The 23,388-nt window shown below is 43.1% G+C and overlaps 1 protein-coding gene across 1 annotated transcript in view; it reads left to right on the top strand.

Annotated features, from left to right (window-relative positions):
• Schip1 (schwannomin interacting protein 1) overlaps positions 1 to 23,388 on the top strand; it is a 726,814-nt gene that overhangs the window by 125,069 nt on the left and 578,357 nt on the right. The window contains exon 2 of the mRNA XM_048424584.3: positions 22,019 to 22,083. Coding sequence (XP_048280541.2) covers positions 22,019 to 22,083 — 65 coding nt within the window. The remainder of the gene's footprint in view (positions 1 to 22,018; positions 22,084 to 23,388) is intronic.

Genomic DNA, 23,388 nt, shown 5'->3' with positions numbered 1-23,388 from the left:
AGTTTCAAATTCAAGCTTCCAAAATACATTCCAGCCCAGGCTGCATGTTTCCATCTTCCAATGATGACTCTGTTTCTCTATGTGCCAAAGTAGGCGGCTAGAAGACATTTGCCTCCCTGGTTTCACATGTAGGAGAGCTGCCTGCTGGCCTCAGGTCTATGAAAGTAATCCTTTTCAGCCTATTACTGGGCCGCAGACATGTACACTGAGAGGTGGTAGCCCCTGTTTCTCTGGGAACTTGGGGACTCCAGCAATGCCTCCCACTGCGGCTCTTGGCTCTTTTTTCTCCTTTTCTGGAATCTAGGGTTTTTTTCCTTTCTTAGCTTTGAGTTTGGCTGTATGTCTGTAGTTTTTTTTCCAAGTTCATCTGAAAGTCCACAGGTTTGGACCCAGAGAGTTATTGTTATTATGTTACTAAGCTATTAGCTCTCCTCCCTCTGCTGCCCTTCAGGGAAATCTACTGCTTGCTTTAAGACCTTTCCAAAAGAAGACTTTGGGAAGAAAAACATCTTTTTCCTCTAAAATTTCTTCTTTTCTTAAATACATCCAGCACAAAATATTCACAGTACTGGGACTCCAGTTTGTTTGTTTGTTTGTTTGTTTGTTTTTTAAAGACAGTTAATAAAAAAGTATACAAGTTTATTTATTACAAATTTTGTATGACAACGGGCCTTATGGAATGAAGATCTGAATTCGTGGCTAATCCTGGAAGGTGTTTTGCTCAGGATGGATGAAAAGCAGAATGTCATGAAGAAATTCGATCTGAGTTAAGTGTGATAGACCAGCCAGAGGGCTAGCAAGACTGGCTTGAATTCCTCTCAGTGACCTTTATCAGCAGCAATAAAGATGCTCCTTCTCTTGGTATAAGGCCCCTCTCTAGGCAGAGAAGCATGCCGTGGTCCCAGTCACTCAAAGGCCAGAAAGCCCCTCCTCCACAGCGGCTGCGAAAACTTCTTCAGCATAAAAGTCTCAGCATGTCACAGTGCTCGATTTTGGGGGTAAGGTGTCTTGAACTGGTCAAGGGCAAAACCATAGTTCCCATCCATCCAAAAATGTAAAAATTAGTAGAAGCATCCCATTATGATTGGGTCAAACAAAAGGAGATAGAGAGGGAAAGGACAAGGCGGAGGGGCAAGAGGGTACTTAGGTCAGAAATATTGAAATGTGGATCCAGGTGGAGGCAAATTTACCTTCTTCCAGAGTGAGAGGGACGTTGGTTGAACCTGTACTGGAATGGACAGTCTATGTCTTTAGAGAGAAGAATCACTCTATATCACTGTGTGTTTTCTGTGGACTATGGAGCTGCAAAATACCTCAAAGTTGATGAATACCTGGACCAGGTAGCCCCCCAAAATGTGCTGAATATGTCAGCAATGCAGATTCCTGATTGAAGCACAGCCTACCCCTCTACTAAACTGTAACGGTATCGTGGGTCTTGCCCCCACCTGACGAAATTTCTGTCATGAACTAGGCTGGTTCAAGTCACTGGAGATCTCCAGAGCTCTGAGTGGCTGACCACTTGGCTACTCGGGCATGTCTCACTGGTTGCATGGGATTGAACAAACACACCCACCTCTGGTGGGACCTGGAGGGTTTTCTCCCCTCTCCTAAAAAAGGAAGACGTTTCGAAATAATAAATAAATGTGGGGTGTGTGTGTGTGTGTGTGTGTAAAGAACCCTAGAGGTTCTTCTCTCCTTCATTGTTCCCCTTCTGATGCTAACTCCAGGCACACAGAGGGTTTGTCCCCTGGCCCCCGTCACCCATCATCACTCCACCACACTCTTGTTGGTAAACAGCAAATGTAAGACCTTTCCTCTTATACTGCCAGCCGAGTATAATTCTTAAGCCACCCTTGTTGAACTCTCCTTCTCTAGAAAACGGATGCTGCCTTCTCCTCCTGGAATTCAGGTAACGGAGATTCTTAATTACTTCTGTTTCTGCTGCTTCCCCGTCTAAATTGCCTAATGGCTGCTGCCCTTAGGTCCTGCCCTATCAGGGCGATCTTCGAGGCCTTGCCAGTAGCACCATCCGTCAGGTAATTTGCATGAGTAGTTCTTTAATAACCATCCAGCCCCCGCATCCCCATCCCTGCAGGATTCTCATTAGTCAGGAACCTAATTCAAGCTTGAAAGAGCTCCATTACACTGCCCTTTGTTTCCTGGCCATTGCCTAACTTTCTGTTCAGTGGGACACTTTTCTGCAGCCCATGACTTGCTCCTTGGCTGGCACTCATGCACGTCTCTTTTGCAGGATAAATGACTGCACAGCGGCACACTTTTCATCGTCTGTTAATGGTGCGTTCACTTTGTCGGTGCAAATGAGAGGTCGCAGGCACATTATCAAAACAACCCCTCAAGTTATCCTTGAAAATAAAGTAATGTGACGTAAAGACAGAAGTCAATGACCTGGGAGTCTGTGTGAAGGTGAACGCACAACCCAGATTCCAGGCTTGATTTACCCGTTGACAGCGTACCTTCTGTTTTTACCAATTTAACAGCTTGATTGCTTCTTCAAGTTTATGTAACAAGTTTGGGTTGCTTGTTAATAGAAGTTCATAGAGTTAGCTCATTTAATAGAGAAGTTTGGACTCTTCTCAGACTCCTAACACTTTACAGACAACAAGAAGCTTACAGTTTGCACCCCTCTCTGTGTGCTATCATCGCTGATGCTTTGAGTACATCCCATCTATATTACTTTCACTCAATAGGCTTAGGATGGGGCCTAGCAACTTGTGAATTTCCAGAGGTGTCTAGTATGCTTGGTATGTAACCAGAGTTGGCACGTTTCTAGAAATTCTGTTTCCTACCACTCTTGCAACATTTAGTTGTTAGTTTCTTATTATCAAATGACTGAGTTATCTTCCAGATTTCAAAATGTTTCTTGAAGACATTGCCCCTTTAGAAAAACAGAGCTTTGTCTTCCGTGTCTGCTGGGCATTCCTTCATGATTAGTAGCTGGAGTATGGATTCTTCCTTACACATACTATCTAGGAATAATGATCTTGAATTTACATGCACTATTAAAAATAGGATTCTTCTTGCAATGTAAATTAAGGAGATTGGCCTCTTACTTAAGGCATTCTCCCTCCTTCAGTGGACACCCCTTTTTTTAGCCCTCCCCAGTCAGGGCATTCTTGTCCATTTTCCAGGCTGCCTCACAAGCCTCTTCCTCTGACTCATTTAATCTCTCACATTACTAACTTTTCCTACCTCTGTGACCCAATACTGACAAGAAGCAACCAATCTAAGCGAGGAAGGATTGCTTCTGACTCATGGTTTGGGGATGCAGAGAAAGCACGAAGATAGTAGCTTGAGTCTGTGTGTCTTGTTTACGCAGACCAGGTAGCAGAGGAACGGAACAGAAGATGAAGCCAGGCTGTATAAATGCAAGACTTGCCTTGAATAATGCACTTCATTCAGCTGGGACTCCGAAAGGTTTGAGAATATCCCATCTCGGTGTGCCAACTGGAGATCAAGTATTCAATAATGCGAGTCCTGTGGGGCATTTTATATCTAAACTGTAACACCAACCACGTCCTTCTTTCCCAGGTCACAGCTGAAACATTATCTTCTGTAGACTGACTTCCATGCCATGTCCACATACAAGCTTGCAGGGCTGGCTCCTATGTGAAGACGTTCACCAACTCACGTTGACTTTCTTCCTTTCCCAGATCTCCCACGAGAGAAAAGGCGACTTGAAGACAGGGACTATGTTATCTTCATTACCGCAGCTTTGGTGGTGGCAACACACCAGGGTCATGGTGATTAACAGCAATAATAAATAATGATAAAATGTCTGGTGGCTCTCACTACATAGCAGTTACTGCTCTAAGTACTTTTAATTATTGATCCATGCAAGCCTCAACAACAACAACCACATGTGGTCATTCTTGCAATTGTTCCCATTTTAAACTTGACGAAATGAGCATTCATCTCTCCCTCCCCCTAGTTCATTATATTGAATAGTCTAGTTCACAGAGCTATCAGTCAAAGTTGCTGAGATCTGAATCCAAGCATTGTGCCCCAAAGCCCATGGGTTCTTAAATACTGTTGAGCAAAATTGTAAGAAAAACGTAGTCACAGGGCCTAGGGGACATGGCTCTTGCTGAGTGCTGTCCTAGAGATTGTGCTGAAATGTAGGCATAGTGTAGATACAGTTTCCCAATAGAGACTCAAATGTTTTGGGGGTTGATTTAATTTGAGCACAAGGGTGGGTAGGAAGTCATTTGGGGCATACTTGTGATAGGCTTAAATGTCAGACAGGTAGCAGCACTGTATAACTGTGTCAGAAGTTTAACACGTATTTTTATTGTGTCCATATACATATAGTAGGTAACCATGACATATAACCAGTGACAACACCCGCTTGTGACTTAGTTTTGCAATATGGCGCTCCTTGGATAACCTGGTCTGGGCAAATAGATCTGGGAGCTTTGAAGACTTACAGCACCTCCAGTCAAAATGACTAAGAAAAACATCTCTGACAGGTGGCTATCCCCACTTCCTGGGCCAGTTCAAAGAGCACTGTGGAAGACAAAAGCAGACACAGAACCTTTTCTCCAAACTTTGATCTTTGTAAGGAAAGGGCTGCTTAAATAGAGATGTGTTGGATAATAGGGATAAAGGAGTTCTTCCCCAGCCAGGGGAAGAAAAGGAATTTGAACTGTATAGCACGTCTCTATGTGAGACTAGTGTAGGACCCTCTCTAAGCATTGAGTGCTCAGCAGAAGAGACAATCTTTTGACATTAGAAAACACCAGACCATCCAATGCCCAGAAGAAATGGTATAAATAAAACTTTTGGTTGTAATTTGCTAAACATTAAAAAGCCAATTCCAAGATCTCTCAAAAGAACCGCAAGGTTTCAGAGTACATTATTAATAACCTTTCTATTGCTAGAGAGTCTAATGCTTTTCCTTCTGACTCTGTTGTCCTATCTTAGTGATGTGGAAGGATTGGTCTCATTGGGACGGCAGTGTTGGGAATGGCAGGATTCACGTATCCATGAATAAGTCCAGGCCCAGGTTGAAATGACTTTTCATAGTTCCGCCTCATACCCAAACCTGCAATTCTTCCTTGATGGTCAGACCCCAGGTAGGAGAGGGAAAAGGCCTGTCTAATGGGATGCTTTCCTGCATGCCCGGGGGTGTCTCTTGGAAGAAGTTGACAGGTTTCTCTTTGTGGTTTTGAAATTCCTCCTGTTGAGGCATGAAAGCAGCCTCATGGAAGAGAGATGAGCACCCAGGCCGTGTGCTCCATTCTTCCCACAGCACAGGTTTCGACGACCAGCACGCTCTTAAGAGACTTTAATAATCCTCTTCACGCACACTCTGTCGGACTTTAAAAGGCAGCTGCAGCAGCAGGCAAAGGGGAGGGAGCTTATGGGACAGAGTGGAGGCATTGTGTGCCCGGGCATCTGGGAACTGAGCTGTGCTCCCTTCAGGTTCGTAGGCTGAAGTCTTACCCCGGAATTTTACAACGTATTTGGAGATGGAGACTTCAGCTGAGGCCATCAAGATGAAGCTCTAGTCCTGCCAGGCTGGTGTCCTAATAAGCAGAGGGAAAGACAGGACGGAAGTACGCACAGCAAGAGGGTCGTCAGGATACGGCTGCGGAACAATCCTTTGCAAGTCCATGAGAGGCTTCAGAAGAAACTAATCCTGTTGGCACCCCACCTTGGACTTTTAGCTTCCAGCATTATTTAAAATAAATAAATAAATAAATAAATACATCTCTGTATGTTGTCAGAGCAGCCCAGGAAACCAGTGCAATTGCTGGTTTATCTGGCCGTGAAGGATGGAAACTGCTGGCAGCAGGATACTTCATTTCCAGCATCAGTGCAGAGAAACCCAGCAGCCAAGGTGGGTCCATGGTGAGCAAGGACCACAAGCAGACATCAGGCATGTGGTTTTAAAGCACTAAGGCTTCAGGAGTTCCATAGTTTAGCTTTGGACTATCATTTGGTCTCTGTGACTGTATGCTTGCTTATACACATGCATTGGAAGCTAGAGAAGAATGTTAAAAGTCTTCTACTGTAGCATATCTTAGCTCTTTTGAGACAGCATCGCTCACGGGAGCTGAAGCTCGCTGACTGCTAGGCTGGCTGACCAGTGCACTCCAGAGATCTGACCTCTCGCTCTCCATTCTGTTCAATTGGGCTGTGCAGTTTGTTGTGTTGTTGCTTTCAAATGAAAGTAACACAGTTGGTGCACATGGATTGGACCAAGCCCGCCTTCAATAACTGGGCTGCTTTGTGTGACTCTGGGTCAATTTTGTGGTGTTATAATTGCATCTTTGAAACATCACTGACCGACAGAGTTTCTTATACTTTAGAGCCAATTTACTAATATAATAACTATGAAAGCTTGACACCAAGGGCACCACACTCTGTAGACTGCTTTCCCCAATACCGCAGAGGGTTACAGACTTTCAAGGGTTAAGTAATTCTTTTCTGAAAACCTGTTCTTAAAAGGGCCTGCCCTGGCCATAGAATTCTGAAGGGAATGGCCCTGCAGGTGATTGCTCTGGAGTGTTTCCCACAGAGAGCAAAGTCATTATAAATTATAACAATTTCCTCTAAGTAGAGACAAACACCGGTGCTTTGAAGGGCACTAAGGTCCTGCTGCCACTGCAAAGGCTCCATGGAGATGCAGATGGGGCCCACCTGTCGGCTTTTGTGTTGTTCCCACAGTCCTGAGTGTTCTAAGCCACAGACACCCGAAGTCTCAGTCCCTGAAGCAGACCAAAAAAAGGAATGTTTTTTTGAAGCAGCTTTTAAAAATTGTTTCAATTTCATTTACTTGTTTCTGTATTGGAAGGGTTTTCTAAGAGTCCTTATCTCTGCCAAGGAGGTGACAGAACCAAAAAAAAAATTAAAATAGTAGAACTGAATATTAAACTAACAGAAACACAAGACAGAATAAGCACACAGGTAATTCCATAAGAGAAAAGGAAAGTAAAAAATAAGGAATTGCTGAATAATAATAATAATAATAACAACAACAACAACAAGGGATTGGAGAAAAAAAGAGTCTTAGGCAATAGACCAAATATTGAAAATACAAGAAAAGAGCCAAGGAAGTCCCTCCCCAAGGACAAGCAAAAGAAAAGAACATTGGAGTTACAAAGGCAATATCCACTGAGCATAAGTTCCTTTCCCTCTGGAAGGAGCCAGTGCTTCTTGGGAGACAATGGTTGATTCTGGGTTGGTGTCAGTAAATGTGTAGGTCCAGGTGGATCTCTGTGAGTTCGAGGCCAGCCTGGTCTACAGAGCAAGTTCCTGTACGGTCTCCAAAGCTACAGAGAAACCCTGTCTCGAACAACCAAAAATAACAAAAGGAAATGGCGCTATGTGAGAAAAGGTATTCTCAAAGGTTGATGCTGTATTAATTCACTTTTGATATCCTAAAAAGAAGTAATGAAGATGGAAAATAGATGACTAATTGTCAAGAGTCAGGAGATTTCAGATGAGAAGCAGTGTTTGAGGCTCTAAAAGGATATTGTGAAGAACTTTCTGGTGAGGAGGCCCTCTCCAGATGAGATGTCTTCCGGGATCTCCACATCTTTGCCAGGTCCTTGTACCCCACCCCCATTGGTTAGAATTTTTATGTAGGTTCCATTACATACGCACGATTGACTAAACCCTTTATCAGTGATTATTGGATTAGTGCTTATTATTAATAAACAACCAGCCTCATCCTGAAACCATCTAGGGACCCAATTACCAATCATCTCATTTACATATGAAACGCATTGTTATAACTTGGAGATGTCAAAGGTCATAGAAGCCTTTATATCAAGAGGCAGGATTAAGGCCAGTTATTAAAATAAAAGATGCTTCCCAGGTGCAGTGGCACTGGCCTGTTAGCCCAGAACTTGGGAGGCAGAGAGAGGGAAATTGTTGCAGATTTGAGATGAACCCGATCTACACAGCAACACTCTGCCTTACAAACAAACAAACAAACAAACACTTTTACCAACAACAAAGTGCACGTTCCCACTGAACTCTTTTCATAACTTTCTATGAATCTGTAATTATTTCCATATGAAGAGCTTTATGTAGTGGCAATGTAGCTGAGTTGCTGAGTGCTTGCCTCGTTTGCACTAATAGCTGGGTTGGATCCCCAGCGCTACATCGCACTAGGCATAATGGCACATACCTGTGATACCAGCACTGAGGGAGCGGAGGCAAGATAATCAGAAGTTCAAAGTCATCCCGAGCTCTCTAAGGAAGACATAGCAAGAAGAGACAAGGGAACTGTAATCAGGGTGGGACACGTGAGGCAGGGTTTCTTTCCTTGCCTTGGAGAACAATTACAATAATTTACTTGATGATCCACCAGGCTGCCCACGTGTTGCGTACGTGGCATGTGCAATGGCAGACACATCTACTCTGCCTGTGCTTAAGTTTGTGGAGCAGGGTGAACAGGGTGCCGCTGGAGCACACGGAGTGGATTGCTTTCAGCTAATGGAATCGGGAGGCTGGATGACACAGAGTATTGCTCCTAGGTTTATGTCTCTGTATGATGGGAAAACCTTCAAATGATCCAGGTTTAAGTAATAGCATACATTCTAAACTAATAAAATCAGACAGTTGTGGGAACAACGAACATAGCAATTGCCACGTTTCACCTCGAAAATGTGTGTTTCAAAAGGTATTGGGAAATCCATAGGTTTGGCGGTGGTGAATTACAATCTAATGAATTGTCAATTACTATAAATTATTTAGCCACCATAAAATTGTAGCTACTGAATTTCAAGGCTTATTAAAGCTTATAACTTCTCTATTGATATCTTCAAAACCTTCTTGCCCAGAATAAGCATCTTTATTATTCTGTACGTGGCATGGTAGGGCAAAATATCAGATTCTTTCCCTTAAGGGAATGTTCCAGAACGTATTTGACTCTGCTCAATTTACAACTGGGTTAATGCTGGGTAATATAATAGCCTCTAAAAGTGTCATTATGGATTCAGGGACTATTTCTCTTCTTCATAGTTGTTGATAGGCAGGCCCAGAATGCACCTCAACAGACGCTGGCTACCTGGCAACGACCCTATGTGTCAGGGTCTTCTTGCTCATTCTGGCTAGTACATCCCACAGAGAGGATTCTGAAAGATTTCCAAAGAGCAAAGTAGACAGTTGAAGTGAATATGTGCTGTAGTGACTTCATGGAAAAGAAGGAAAGCAGCCTTCCAGGGGTTTCCCACCGCAGAGAGACTGTGATGTTCCTACAAAGCCACAGGGAGGCTTCAGTCAGTGGAGAACTTAGCATGCTAACCATGAGGACGTCACTGATACCAACTGTACAACTTCATGCCAAATGCAGAAGAAGGAAGCCTGGTGAGGAGTAGATGAGGAAGAGAAAGAAGAATACTAACCAAGCTGAAGATGAGAGCTTCCTGGGGCTCTGCCCTGGAACTCGGGTCACACTTAGGGGCTTGGGCAGTGCTGGACAGTGGGGACACCGTTGCATGCTTTTCTCCTGCTGTTCTCTTTCCTTCTTTGTCCTCCATCTTTAGATGACTCACTTTTCCCTGAATATATCTCTACTTGTCTTTTTTTTTAATTGTTTTAGCTAGTTGTGTCAATCTCATGACCACATAGAGATTAATATCTAAACACCCGAAAAGTAGCTGTAATGGCAGGGCGCAACTGAGGCTTGACGTCTTCTTTCCACATATTCCAGACGGCTACCACAGTCTGAAGAAGAAACCATCAGTTCTGGTTTGGCTTGGCTTTAGGATAAAACACTTCTTTGTATCAAAGGGTTTCACCTACTTGTTGTGACGCAGCTTGGGGAATAGCTGGGACTTTGAAGTGTAATGAGCACTAATGTCTCCCATGTGAACAGAATAATACTGGATTGCTGGAAATTTCTTGTTGATTTTCAGTGATGATATTCTGTTTCTGTGGTTCTCCTACCACTCTCTCCTTGTGTGGATTTGTCTATCCAAGAAAATAACCACTCACTTGAGAGTGTATGACTCCAAAGGGCTGTTTTCCCACAAGCTCTGACCTCCAGGTATTAAAAGCCACAATGTGGGACTCAGTGGTTGCTAATCAGTTAAAAAACGCAAAGATAAAGTAGGCATTCTTATTGGCAACGGTGTCATGGCTCATAATAAGGCCCCCTCCGATACAATGTCTTTTGTTCTCTTGTGTGCTTGACTTTTCTTAGTCAAAGCATGTACTCATCATCCCTAATTCCCACCCATAGCAGTCAATGTTTGCACTCTGTGGGCTTTTCCATTGCCCTTTCCACTTTTTGCATGCTGGGACACCCTTCAACTTAGTCAGTGAGGTGCAGCAGCCCCCAGGAGCTCCTGAGCCCACCTTCCGTAGCCCTCTCCAGAATAATGTCTTTCAAGCTCCGTGCTTAGGTCATTGATCTGCACTCTGCTCCTAGCCTCCATATGTATACACCAGTTTTTGAAAATGAGCATTTTCAACAGTTCCTCCAAGCCATCTTTCCTTCTCCACTGATGGTAGACACTTCACCCTGGCAGGAGGACGGCAGGGCTGTGTCCTCTGCCTCCTCCACTGCGGCTGTACACAAGGAGCAGTGCCTGACGCGTGGCTGCGTTTGCTAAATAATGACTGGGTTGATGACCAAATGGCTGAAGGAAAGCTCCTTGACTTCTTGCGTCCCTTCCTTTCCACTGTCTTTCTTAATTTTCATAATTGTTTTCTGGAGATAAACTTGGATGGAGCTTTCAAGGCAGCATGGGTGGGGCTGGGACAGTAGCTAGGTTTATGTGTCTTTTGGACCCTAACATCCACATTCTGAAACTGTCTTCCAGGAAAGCAGGGAGAATTATGGGGACAAAAAGGAGCTATTTGATGAGGATTTATGTATACTACTACACACTGTAGTATGTGCTACTCTTGCTTGTCTATTTAAGGATTCACTTTATCCTTGTTTAACAAGAATATTATTTTAGTGAACTCTCACTGTGTAGCCCCAGCTGGCCCAAAACTCAATGTGTAGACCAGGATGACCTCCAACTCTTTGTTTCCTGTCTACCTACTGAGTGGCGGGGTTAAAGGTGTGTGCCACCATGCCTGGCTAACAAGTTTTATTAAATCACCCGGGGACTGAGACTGATTCATTCCAAGATTCTGAGAGTATGGTCTTACCCTAAGATTCTAAAGCCCTAAGAGGTTTGTATGTGGTGAGGGCAGCAAGGTCAGGGCAAGGGGATGAAGGGGCAGTCTTAGTGGGCACAAAGCCTTTGCTCTGAGTTCCCTGTGAGGCTTAAGGGCTCAGGATCTAGTGATGGAGGGGAAGAAAGGCCCAAGGCAGGCAACTGTCCTAATAATGTTTGTATAAAAAGTTGTTCATGCTGGCCAGCACTGACTTCTCAAATAAGGGCAGTGGGAAATGAATAACATTGAATAGCTAGGAAATAAAGAGAAAGATCTGAATTTAAGCGAGCCAGGAGAAGGTATCTGTGTGCATGCCAATGTTTTAACCAAGTATGTGAGAGATAATAATAGTACAGAATGGAAACAGTAAACTTATCTCTCTAGGTAGTGCAAGACAATGGTTTGCATGACTTTAGAGCATCAACCTTAGCAACGCCTGGAATTAAATACAAATAATATCAATCAATAATGGCATTCAATAGAAGATGCCACTTAGGTTCAGAGGGATCACACAAACAGAAGAGCCTTACAGTGCACCGTAGGAATGATGAATGAAGCATGCCTGCTATCTCCACTGTGAAATTTAAGGACTCTCCCTATGGACGGTCAGCACCAAAGAATACGCAGAGCACTTTTAAATTTGTCATTGTAATCAACCATTCATAAAATGCATGGTAGCCACTGATATCATCCTCCAATGAATGAGGAAGCTGAGACCTAGAGGGGAAGAATCCAGTTACCTAAGATCAGACAGCAAGCAGGGAGGTAACGTGAATGTGCCAGACCGTCAATCTGAGGATATTGCAAATTATTGCAAGGTCTTCTTTATGAGCACCATTCGTGAAGTAATGTCACTGATCACCTCATTCATGGGACTGGAGTGGTAAGGTAGGGTTGGGGTTGTGGAATCGGGCTGCTCAGATTGCCTCTAATTGCATCTTTTGCAGACGTGATTTGGAATGTATATGGGAATGGGTGAATGCTCGCTCAGTTGTGTGCAGCTGTATGTGGGTATGCTCACACCCATGCATTGTGCTTGCATGTATCGATGTTTTGGTGATCAAAGGTCATCTTTGGCTGTCATTTCTCAGGAGTTGCTCAACTTATTGTTAGAGACAGGGATTCTCTGGGAGATCTGGGGCTTCCTGATTAGTATAGGCTGACCAGCCTACAAACTCTAGTGATCTCTCAATGTCACCTCCCCAGTACTGACACTTCAGGCATGTGCACCGTACTGAGCTTTCTATGTGGCTACTATAGACTGGCCTCAGGTCCTCGCGTGTGTGTGATAAACACACACTGACTGAACTTCCAGCCAGTGCCGGCACACATGATTTTTAAAGTTACTTGGTGCAAGTAATAAAATTCATCAGTTAGTTGTATAATAACGGTAGTTCGAAGAAACGAAATGAAATTAGCTGCAGAAGGTAATGCTCATGTATATAAATCACAGTTTGAAAGGAAATTTGAAGGATTTCTGGTGATAAAGGAACAAAACTGTACATTGGGGAGCCCGGGGGAGGGCGGGTTAGTCCTGAAGATTATTTTGATGTAGGCCAACAGTGAGTTTTAAGATCAGAGATTAAATTACTGGAAATAAAGGCAATGTGGCCCTTCTATGAGAGTTCTGTGGATAATATATGTGAATAATGAGGTCCAGAGTGATGGTGGGGGTAGAAGGAAGGGAAGAAGAGTGGGTAGGAGGGAGGGTGTGGTGGTTTCCACACTATTACTCAGTGAGCACGTAAGGAGCACAAACTCACTTTCCAGCTGCACTACGAAAGCTATCTCCTGATAAAGGTGAGCTGCACAAAAAGAAGCACCCCTGAATCAGGTGTAAGCCAGAGGGGGGCCGCATACTGCTCTGATTGCCAGGGCTTTGCTGCGGTCCCGCAGCTCATGGGAAGTGGAGTTGGAACACGGACTCGCTTATCCACATTTGCTATTCCGTCTGCGTTCTGAGAGGTATTTCTGTGTGAGACTGTGTGCTTTTTGAACTATTTGAGTTCTCAGTCTGAAGTGTGGTCTCTGGGATTTTTCCCTCCAGAATGTAAAAATACAGAAAGTGCAAAATACTTAGACCTAGTAGTTCAGGTTCAGCTGATTTCCTTTTTATGGCTATCCTGCTGTTAGACTGAATACACCGTTTGAAAACATTGTGTGTGTGTTCAAGTGTGTGCACACACAGAGAAGCCTGTGTGAGTACCGAGGTATGGGTGTTGAGATTGAGGGACAACTAGTGGGAACCCGTTCTCTCCTTCTACCCTGGGGGCCATGGGGCAACTTTAAAATCATGACTAATAATGTTTAACAGTTTTACATTCTGGATTTATTAGCGTGTGTAAGATTCTTTACAGGTAACGTTTTCATTTTACAGGGATAGCAATAGAATATCAGTGACCTGAAGTTAGCCAAAGCTCACTTGCGAGAGCACGCGCCAGCTCACAAAAGAACAGAGAGGGCTTTTCATTCTGAAGCATCGTTTTCAAAATGCCATGGGGCTGACTCACCCCAGGAGCTTATTCGAATGTGGATGAAGGGCTGGCCCGGATGATATCATTATCAGTGTGCCTGTCTAAAAACACCATATGCTCCAAGATACTCCTAAGGACTGAAGTCATCTCACACCCAGGGACCTAGGACAATGACTCAGAAGTTTAAAATGAATTTTATATAACATGGTCCCTTGGCATTTGTTCAAATGAGTTGGGCTGTTTGACACTCACATTTGGCAGTCAAAATCTAGGGCATCCTGTGCATGTAATATGACTGACCAGTGTAGATAGAGGCTGCTCGTTTGTTTCTCAGCCTCTCAGACCTGAAATAATCACGCAGAAACTATACTAATTCAAACACTGCTTGGCCTATTATCTTAGGCTTCTTATTAACTAACTCTTACATCTTAAATTAACCCTTTTCTATTATTTTATATTTTACCACAAGGCTCATGGTTTATTGGTAAGATTCTGGGTCATTTTACTCCTTTGGTGGCTACATGGCGTCTACCTGACTCTGCCTTCTTTCCTCCTCTATCTGCTTGGAATTCCCTCCTTACTCTATTCTGTCCTGCCATAGGCCAAAGGAGCTTTATTCATTTACCAATAAAAATAATATATATATATATATGTATATATATATATATATATACACAGAAGGACTTCCCACACCATTTCCCCTTTTTCTGTCCAGATAAAAAGGAACGTTTTAACTTTAACATAGTATAATTACATATACAAAATAAACAATTATCAAGCAAGAATTATAGTTACAATATTTAGTCCATTTACATTTAGCAAATTAAGGAAAATATTCTATTATCTATCCTACCTTTGTGAGTCTAAAGTTTTATATCTAATTTATCCTTTATCATAACTAATAAAAACTCTATCTTTTCCTACTCAACTCTTCAAAGACCTCAGAAGAATATAATATTACCTACATTAACAGGAAGCAAATTGTAAGCAACTTTCAAAACTCAATAATTAATAGAGATATCTTGCTGCCTAGACAGTCACCCAAAGTTCTTCTGTAGAGTTGGGGCATCTATCTTCAGTCTGTAGACTCATAATATCTGGAAACTTTTCCATGAAGCAGAAAATTACAAAGATAGTTCCACCTTTGTTGGGAGTTTGTCAGTCACTTTCTTCTGTGTCCTGCACAATATCTGGCAGACTCTTTCATGAAGCAGGAACCCTGAAAGATCGTCTCACCTTTAGGCAAGTTCAGCAGTCAGTCACTTTTCTTTGGGTCCTACATGTCCAGGTTATGCAGTATACTATCAAGCAGTCCAGGTAAGAGCAGTTTCTTGCCCAAATGCCTAGCCTTGTCACATTGAAGGCAAATTTCATAATGAGTTTCTTCAATGCCCATCAACCTCTTTGAAGTAAGAGGTGCTGCCAAAGCAGACATGTCTCCCTATCAAGAAAAGTCTAAGTTCTTAAAATACTTTAAACGACATATTCTATATATCTTTGAAAGATTTGAAGAATACATATCCATCTGAAATATATCGCTGTACACCTAGAAAACCTAAGAAACTTCACTGGAAGCTTGACTATTATAGGTAATTTCTTAATTATATATTACATTTTTAAATGTGCTACACAAACATAATACATTAATCAAAAGCAGAAAAATACATACAACAAAATTGACCTTAAATTTGTATCAACAAACTAAGATCCATACCAATTCAAAGTATTTATCTCTATATCATATCCCCCTTTAAATGTAAACAAATATTGATAAACAATATTTGGAAATTTGGGCATAATTCTATCCAGACTACTTTCTGCATTTTGTTGGGTGAAGTATATTTGGGGATCACAGTCACCTTTCATGGGAGGGGTGTTTTGGTCCATCAAACTATATTAGCCTGGAAGGAATTTATAGGTTCTCATTCTCTGTGGAAACAAAAGCAGAACCTCTTTTCCAAAGCAATATATCCTTAGACCCAAATTTTAGAGTCAAGACACTTTTAAAGAATATGTTTGTTTAACTTAGCAGCCTGCACAGTGAAATGTCTCTCTGTACTTATCTCACTCACAGTCAAAAATTTAAAAAAAACCACAATAATATACATAATCCAGACTCTCTTTGTGTATTTCATCTTTACATGGCTTATTTTCTTATTCTATTACTTTTTCTACAAATTTATTATTTATTTTATTGTCTTTACTCCTTTAATCTATGATTGTCTGTACTCTATTACATGTACTGTTTCTTTACTCTTTTTCCTCTTTCTCCCAAGCCTATGTACATTTTTTAAACACACTGTGTCTTGTTTAGAGGTCTTTTATGTCTGAATCTGTCCTATTGTGTATCTGAAATCCTTTTCTGACAAAGAGCATTTTAAAATGATAAGCAGTGTGGTCCCCCATGGCCATGGATACTGGTTCCACCTCTCTCGGCCTTTTAACATGGCAGAGGTTGTTCACTGCCAGCTCTCGGACCATGGGGAGGGAGCCTTGCTCACCACCTCACCTCTGGGAAGCAGTTGGCCCATGCTGTCACCAAGTAACTTATAACATGCTGCCCACAAACCCCATTCAAGTGCTCTGCTTCCTGAAAGACCCAGAATTCTTGTACCATTTCTTATGCCGAGTCAATAAGCCTTCTCTTAAAGGAACCACGACATACCCACCACCAGCAGACAGAGCCTATCTGAAAATATGTAGCTACAAAGAAGCTGTGCTTAACCCTATTCTTTTGTGTCTAGAATTACTTCCCAAGTCCTCTCGGGTTTTATGTGGATGTAGTTGTGCACGTTGGTGCCAGTTCTGTAGATGGAGGCTGCTTATTCATTTCCTGACTGCCCAGACCCAAAATAATCTCACAGAAACTATATTAATTAAAACACTGCTTGGTCTATTAGCTTAGGCTTCTTATTAACTAGGTCTTACATCTTAAATTAACCCATTTCTATTATTTTATGTTTTACCACAAGGCTCGTGGTTTACCGTAAGTAAGGTTCTGGGGTGTCTGTCTCCTTCGGTGACTCATGGCGTCGTCTCCCTGACTGGCCAGACAGGAAGAGAGAGTGAGCGATGCTATACTTCCTGTTGTGTCTCCAGTGAGTCCCTAAGTTTACTATGGATAGAAACCCTGCTGTGAACAGGCACAGGGAGGCCCACACTCACTCAGTCCCTCACCTGATTGATAGCCATTGGCATAAAGTCACAGTCGCCTTGCAAGCAGAAAGATTGTCAAGCTGTCCTCTGAGTGCTGGAAACAGGAGAGTGTCTTTTAAAGTCTACCACTCACCGATGTGCCCATAACTTACCCGAATGCGCCCCTTAAATGTGCTGTTGATGTCGCATTAGCCATTTTTTTCCTCCCACAGAAATTCATGTTCAGCTGCTAGGTAACTTCCCGGGGTGAGATTTAAAGGTCTGCCAGCCATAAAGATCCCGAATGCATAATACATAAACAAACTGCGTGCTCTTTTTACAGAAAAATGTTAAAAGGAAAACAGCAAAAGAAGAAAAAGAAAACTCCTCTCCCTTCTTCCAAAGGGAGTCTTTCCAAAGCATAAGTCTTGCACTTCTATTTTTGATGGCTTTTTGCCTTTAAATGTATGGGGCGACTATTAATGCCCATATTCACAGCAGGGATGGGGGTAATGGTGGTAAATTGTAAGCACATTTACATTATAACAAGGCCCATGGACGCGTTGTAATTCACACAGTTATTTCAACAGGGGTTGGACTCCCTCCAATTTAATTTTCTGACGTTGCGCTGCACAGCTGGGTCAGCCCTGGTCTAATCTGGGGAATGCATCTCTTAAGGCTGTGGATCAGAACGCCTGCCTCCCAGCTGCCACCAAGGGGCATCATTTACAGCCACTGGGGTTCGAGGGCAAGGCATCAGACTTACTTTATGTGGACACAGCAGCCTAGCTAGCTTCATAAACCCTATTCCAAAGTGCAATAATCAATATTTCATGTTTAATGATGCAGAGCCAAAATTAGTATAGATTTTATGTCTTCTACTTTTTGAAATTATGCAAACATTAGTGGCCCCCTTTTTAGTGTTCTTATTATACTCCCATTTAAAAAAGGAATCTGGCGGGGGGATTGGTGAAGAAACCTATTAATATTTAATTGAATGATTAAGTAGTCAAAAGCATCAAAAGCACATTTGGCTTTTAACTTTTGTTAAATAGTTACCCTTAGGTTAATATGAAATTATTCCCAACACACACACAGAAAAAGCTGATTTATGTGAGTGTCACTGGCTTTGTCACCCATCGCCACAGAATGAACTAAACTGTAGACTGTGCTCACATTTTAGCTTTCCCTAGATGCTCTGGGGCATGCTGGGAATAGTGTAACTTAGAAGAGTTAAGAGGTTGTGTTTAGACATAAGTGCACATTAGAGGAAAAGCAATATTGAAAAGATTTTTGATTTTAAACCCGTCCAAACAACATAGCCTACTTATTTAGAACATAGATGGTATAAAGATAAAGAAAACAAATAGATAAGACTGTTTGATTATTGAGCAGGTCCAGTAGCTGAGCAAAGAGCCACAGAGATGAATTTGCCAGGGTCTCCTGCCTCTGTCCCACTGTGCTTGACAGGACATTTGGCAAGATTAGGGTGGGAGGGGGAGGCCAGATGCAGGAAATCAAATACCCTATCGGCCATTCATTTCAGTATTTCACTCACAAGTTACTTCAGAAAAACTCTCTTGACAGTGGGTAGCATGGTGAGTAGCTGGTCAATTACTTACCATAACAGTGTAGCTTACGCTCCCTTACCTCTCATAACAGATTTCATTTGGAAGAATTTGCAGGGCTGTGTATGTGGGTTGCACTGAATAATTCAACCTGTATTTTGCAGAGGCATTGAGTTTACTATTTTTTGGAGCCAAATAGAGTAGGGTAGGAATTGCCCTATTACTTTTTTGGGGGGGTGGGGGGGAGGGTGAACCTGAAACGTGAAGTGAGTTTGGAGCTTTGGGTTGGGATAGCTTCTCCTACAAGAGACCATCTTTGTGTAGATGTGCTACTCTGTTATTTAATATAACTGATTAATTTTGTTCATTGTGCTTGTTGGGATCGCCATGTAGGACAAACAAAAGCAACGTAGAATTCTCGGCGTTTTAGTTGGGGCCTGGGACTAAAGCAGATAACTGACTTCAGAGGGTGACTTCAAAAGTACAAGGTGGTGAGGGCAGGGTCTAGGTTAATACTCTAGGCTTGGGGAAGAATCTGGAGCTGTCCAGGGATTGTGTGAAAGAAGGAAACAGAAGAGGAGGAGGGGAAGAAAAGGAAGGGAGAGCAAGTAAGGGAAGGGCTGGAGGGAAGGAAAGATGCCGGAGGAGGAAGGAGAGGGAGAAGTAATGAGACTAGGGCTGGGAATGGGATGAGAGAGGCCACTGGGAGCTGCGGCCTTCACCTCTGGTCAAGCTGTGTTCCAGCAAGAGCATAAATCTGCTGACTTCTTCTTGTGATTTGTCTTGGTGACCGCCTCCCAAGAACCGTGAACACAGGGACATAGCTGAGAGAAACCCAAGTCATAAGCTCCCCAGGCCACAGAGGAGAGTGGAAGGCAGTAAAGGAACCACGTGAGAGAGCGGAGGCTGCGAGCCTCGGGCCGTAAAGTGTCTGCATCATTGCCACAAGAGATTCGGTTCATTCACTCAACGTGTGTTTATTAAGCCATAAAGGCTTCGTTCTGGGGGTAGGGATGCCGGGTGACTGAGACAGCAGCCCTGACCCCCAGGAATATCATGCGTGAGGCAGGCAAAGTAAAATAAAAACTGGAATGGCGGCATGTTGCTGGGGAACTGGGGCTGGAGACAAGAACCCTTCTAGAGGATTGGGAAGATCTCCGCGGAGAGGCATGGCGTTAGAGTCTTCCTGAAGGAAGATGGGATTGAACTAATAGAAAGGGGAGAAGACTCAGTCACTGAATGTCTTGGAGGAGAACATGTGGCTTCTGGAACCGTGTGGCCTTTCCCCTGAGCAGGCTTACAGGACTACAGGAAGAGAGGAGGTAAAACAGAGAGAGGCAGGCTGGCTTCTACCGTATGAAGACCTCAGCTATGGGATGGAATCCATCCAACAGCATCAAGGAGCTACTGATGGTTTCTGGGGAAAAAAATAACAACGACATCAAAAAAAACGTTACCAAATACAAAACCAGACGCAGGTAAGACAAATGGGAGAAAGTCATGATGGCAGAGTCTCTCTGTTGATGTGTGTAGTGAGAACACAGAACTTCCTCAAAGACGAAACTCCCCATGGGATTGTTGAGCAAGCCAACTTCCCAATTCGTTTCTGAGAAAATGAGGACCGGCTTTGCGAGTTCCAGGCCGACTGAAGTGGGGTGCTTTGGATCGTTAGCTTAAATAACCAGATGACAAAATCAACCCTCCAAATAGTCAGCTGAGCAGCTGCTCGGAAAGCCTGGGTTAGTCATTGGCCGTATGTTTAATATAATTTCCGAGAACACTGAGAGTCAGATTGAAGGAAGCACCCTGTCACAGCCTGTCCCACCCAGAAGACTCCCAGAACTGAGAAGATGGAGGAAAGTGAGTGGCCCAGAGTGGCAAAGCCTTTCCTTCCTGCTCTCTTCTCTGAGTGCCCCCGGATAGGAGATCAACAGTGCACACCACAGCACACCACGGACAAGAAAGGACGAGGCTGCCAAGCGCTGGCGCTCTTTCTTAATCATAGTGTGAGGGGTAAAAAGAAACGTGTAACACCTACAAATTCACCTCTGGGTTTCGAAGATAATTAAGGACTAACCCACCCCTGGCCCCCGGCCCTCGCCCTCCGCCCCCACCGCCACCTCATATTGATTCTCTGTAAAAGCAGGTCTCAGAACTACCACGCATACAACTTGCATTTGCTGATTCTGGCATTGAAGGCGTGGCGGGACAACAGAGTAAGAGGGAAGGATTAGAGAGAAGAAGACACGTGTAAAGGATAAGTTTATAAAACTGAAGGAGGAATTTTACTGTAAAACCAAAATGCTAAATACAAATTTGAGAAGGATGTTCTATATAGGTTTGTCACCCACCTACCTGTCAATCATCAATCTATTTTTTTTTATCTAAACTGCATGAAATTCCATAAGAAGTTGGGTCAATAGCAGTAAAAATGACAGACAGGGCCAACAAAACCCAGGGTGGGTAGCTGGCATGTTGCGGAGGGACTGAGGTATGGAGGACTTGAGAGAGGCTTGAAGGCATAATCAGGAGTAAGGAGAAAAAATGGTTCCCTCTTCAGGAGACTTCGGGGAGAAGCCATCCTGACAGACTCAGCCAAGGTTGTCATTGGTAAAATCTCCCCTAAATGCTGAAACTCTTTTCTAAACAGTTGATTTTGCTCTCAGAGAACTTAGCTGTTCCCAGAACCGCAAGGCGTGGTTCAGCTAAAACAAGACAATTTAGGGAGTGTTCAAAGGAATTCAAGGAAGAGGCTTCTGGACTGAAGTCGCAAACTGCCCAGTGGAAAGGTTAGAGGGACTGGAGAGAGGTGGGGGAGGGCCAAGTTCTGGAATTGCAGAACCTGCAGTGCTGGTATGATTTCAAGTGTGTGCCAAGAGATGTGTAGGGTATATACAAAGATAGGCAAACATTATGCCACGTCGCATAAGAGGCTTGGGCACCTGGGATACTGGAGTCCTTCAAAATCCTAGACCAATACCCCTCCAACAGGGAGGGATCATTTCAGTTCCGATTGTGCCTTGCTTTGGGGACTGGTCACTTCAGCGCTTTCAGGAAACAGGTTGCATAGCATGGCTGCCTCAGGGAATGGTCTTCTCAGGAACAGAAAACCATAGGCCTGCTTTATATTTCCTCTTCCATGACTTTAAGACCCGCTGGCAGTGCCGTCAAGAACCCATGTCAACTTCTGTACGATCCCTGTAGTTAATGAGATCACAGTGACTGCAGCTATTCAAATGTAGAGGTGTGTGTGTGTGTGTGTGTGTGTGTGTGTGTGTGTATACTAGTGCTCATATGGACTACACAGAAAAGGTTACCAAGAGAAAAGAGAGAAGGTTTGTCATATGGCCAAACACAGCACACATCCATGAGAGCCGAATTCAGCAAACAGCAAACTACTGTGGACTCATTAATTTGGGGCGAGTGTATATATGTAGATTCATAAAAGCATACCCACCCTGGAAAAATAACAGGAAACATTCTCCTTCCTGATGAAAACAATGAGTCCATTTATGCAATAACACTGTATTCGAGTTGAAGCAGGGATTACTTGGTAATGAGTGTTTAAGGACTTAACAATGGCTGCTTCCCCTTTAGACTTAGTGCTGGCTTGTCTCAACGCTGCTAACGGCTGCTCTAGATAATATTACCAAAATTACAAGTTAGCAGTTATTGATTTCTTTTTCTTTTTAACAGGAAGAACTGAAAAGAGTACAGAATCCTTTAGAACAAGTGGACGATGGAAAATACTTGCTTGAGAAGTAAGTAAGAGTTCAAAGGAAGTTAAATTGTTTACAAGCTTGAAAAGATGACACGAAAAATAAATCCTGACCAGGCAAAAGGGAACAAGCAAATTTGACAGTTGCGTGTGGGGTCTTTTGGCTAAGAAGTATGCTATGTTTGAGATAGCTCAGGGTTGGTCCCGCTGCTTAGCTGAACAATGAAATGCATAGACGCCCACTGTACAGGTCCGAGAGCCTGAAGCTTGTCCCATTTTCTGTTTGGTCTTAGTCACAAGAAGCAAGCATAATTTTGGACACAAGGCGAGGACAAGCAAGGCTAATAGAGTGCACATTCAAAATAGCACTTCGCCGTGAAATAAAATTAAAAACAGAAAGATAGAAGTATCTTACAGTTACATTTTGAAATCAAACACTATTTAGAGTGTAAGAGAATTCTATCCTGATTTCAACTTGAGGCCAAAGACTTGCAGGGTTTAACAGACTTTAGCATGGCTTGTAGTTTTGTCAGGATTCTGAAACATTAACATATCCAACTGATAAACAAAGACAGTTCATCAAGACAAAGGAAGAGAAGATAGCCATCCATTGAGGACTTACAATGCAGTCTGAATTACTGAAGCTTAGCAGACGTTTGCTCAACTGACCAGGACTCTGGCCTTTGACATAGGCAGGATTATGATCTTTTCACCAATAAACGAGGCGACTCAGAGAAGGGTCAGTTATAGTCCCGGTATACTCAGCTGGTTACCAGTATACTCAGCTGGTTATCAGTGTATTCAGCTGCTTACCAGTGTATTCAGCTGGTCACCAGTATATTCAGCTGGTTAATTAGTACAGATGAGGATGAAACCTGGCTCTGGAGGCCTCTTTACATCAATCATCAGCTGAGTCCTCACATACAACCGATATGGATGCATGACCTGTGTGGTTCTGGACACTAAAGAAGAATGTTCGTATCCTCGAGAATACAAAAGTAGGTAAATTGCAAACACAAGAGCTCTCAAGTCACATAAGCGACTATGAAGAAGTAAGGGCGAGGGGCTTGGGGAAAAGAAGGAGACTCTCAGCAGGAACACAATGGCTGTTGTTAAACGCTTGCAGGGATGGTCCTTAAAAAGCAGCTAAGTTGCTCTTCTGTTCTAGAAAGTGGAACAACGATTAGGGAACAGGGTTTATGGAAACAGCCGTGTTAGTAACAAGGACAGTGATTTTGAAGTGCCATCTTGTACCACACCAGAACAGACGTTTTCGTTCAAAATTGAGTGACGGGCACAAAGTGTGTCCTATAATAGAGGAATGAAAACACTCAGGGTGTAGAAAAGG

The sequence above is a fragment of the Myodes glareolus genome, chromosome 20 (genome assembly GCF_982192425.1).
Source record: "Myodes glareolus chromosome 20, mMyoGla1.1, whole genome shotgun sequence".
Classification (NCBI taxonomy): Eukaryota; Metazoa; Chordata; class Mammalia; order Rodentia; family Cricetidae; genus Myodes; species Myodes glareolus.
The sequence above is the reverse complement of the archived record's forward strand: the minus strand, read 5'-3'. Positions and strand labels throughout refer to the sequence as shown.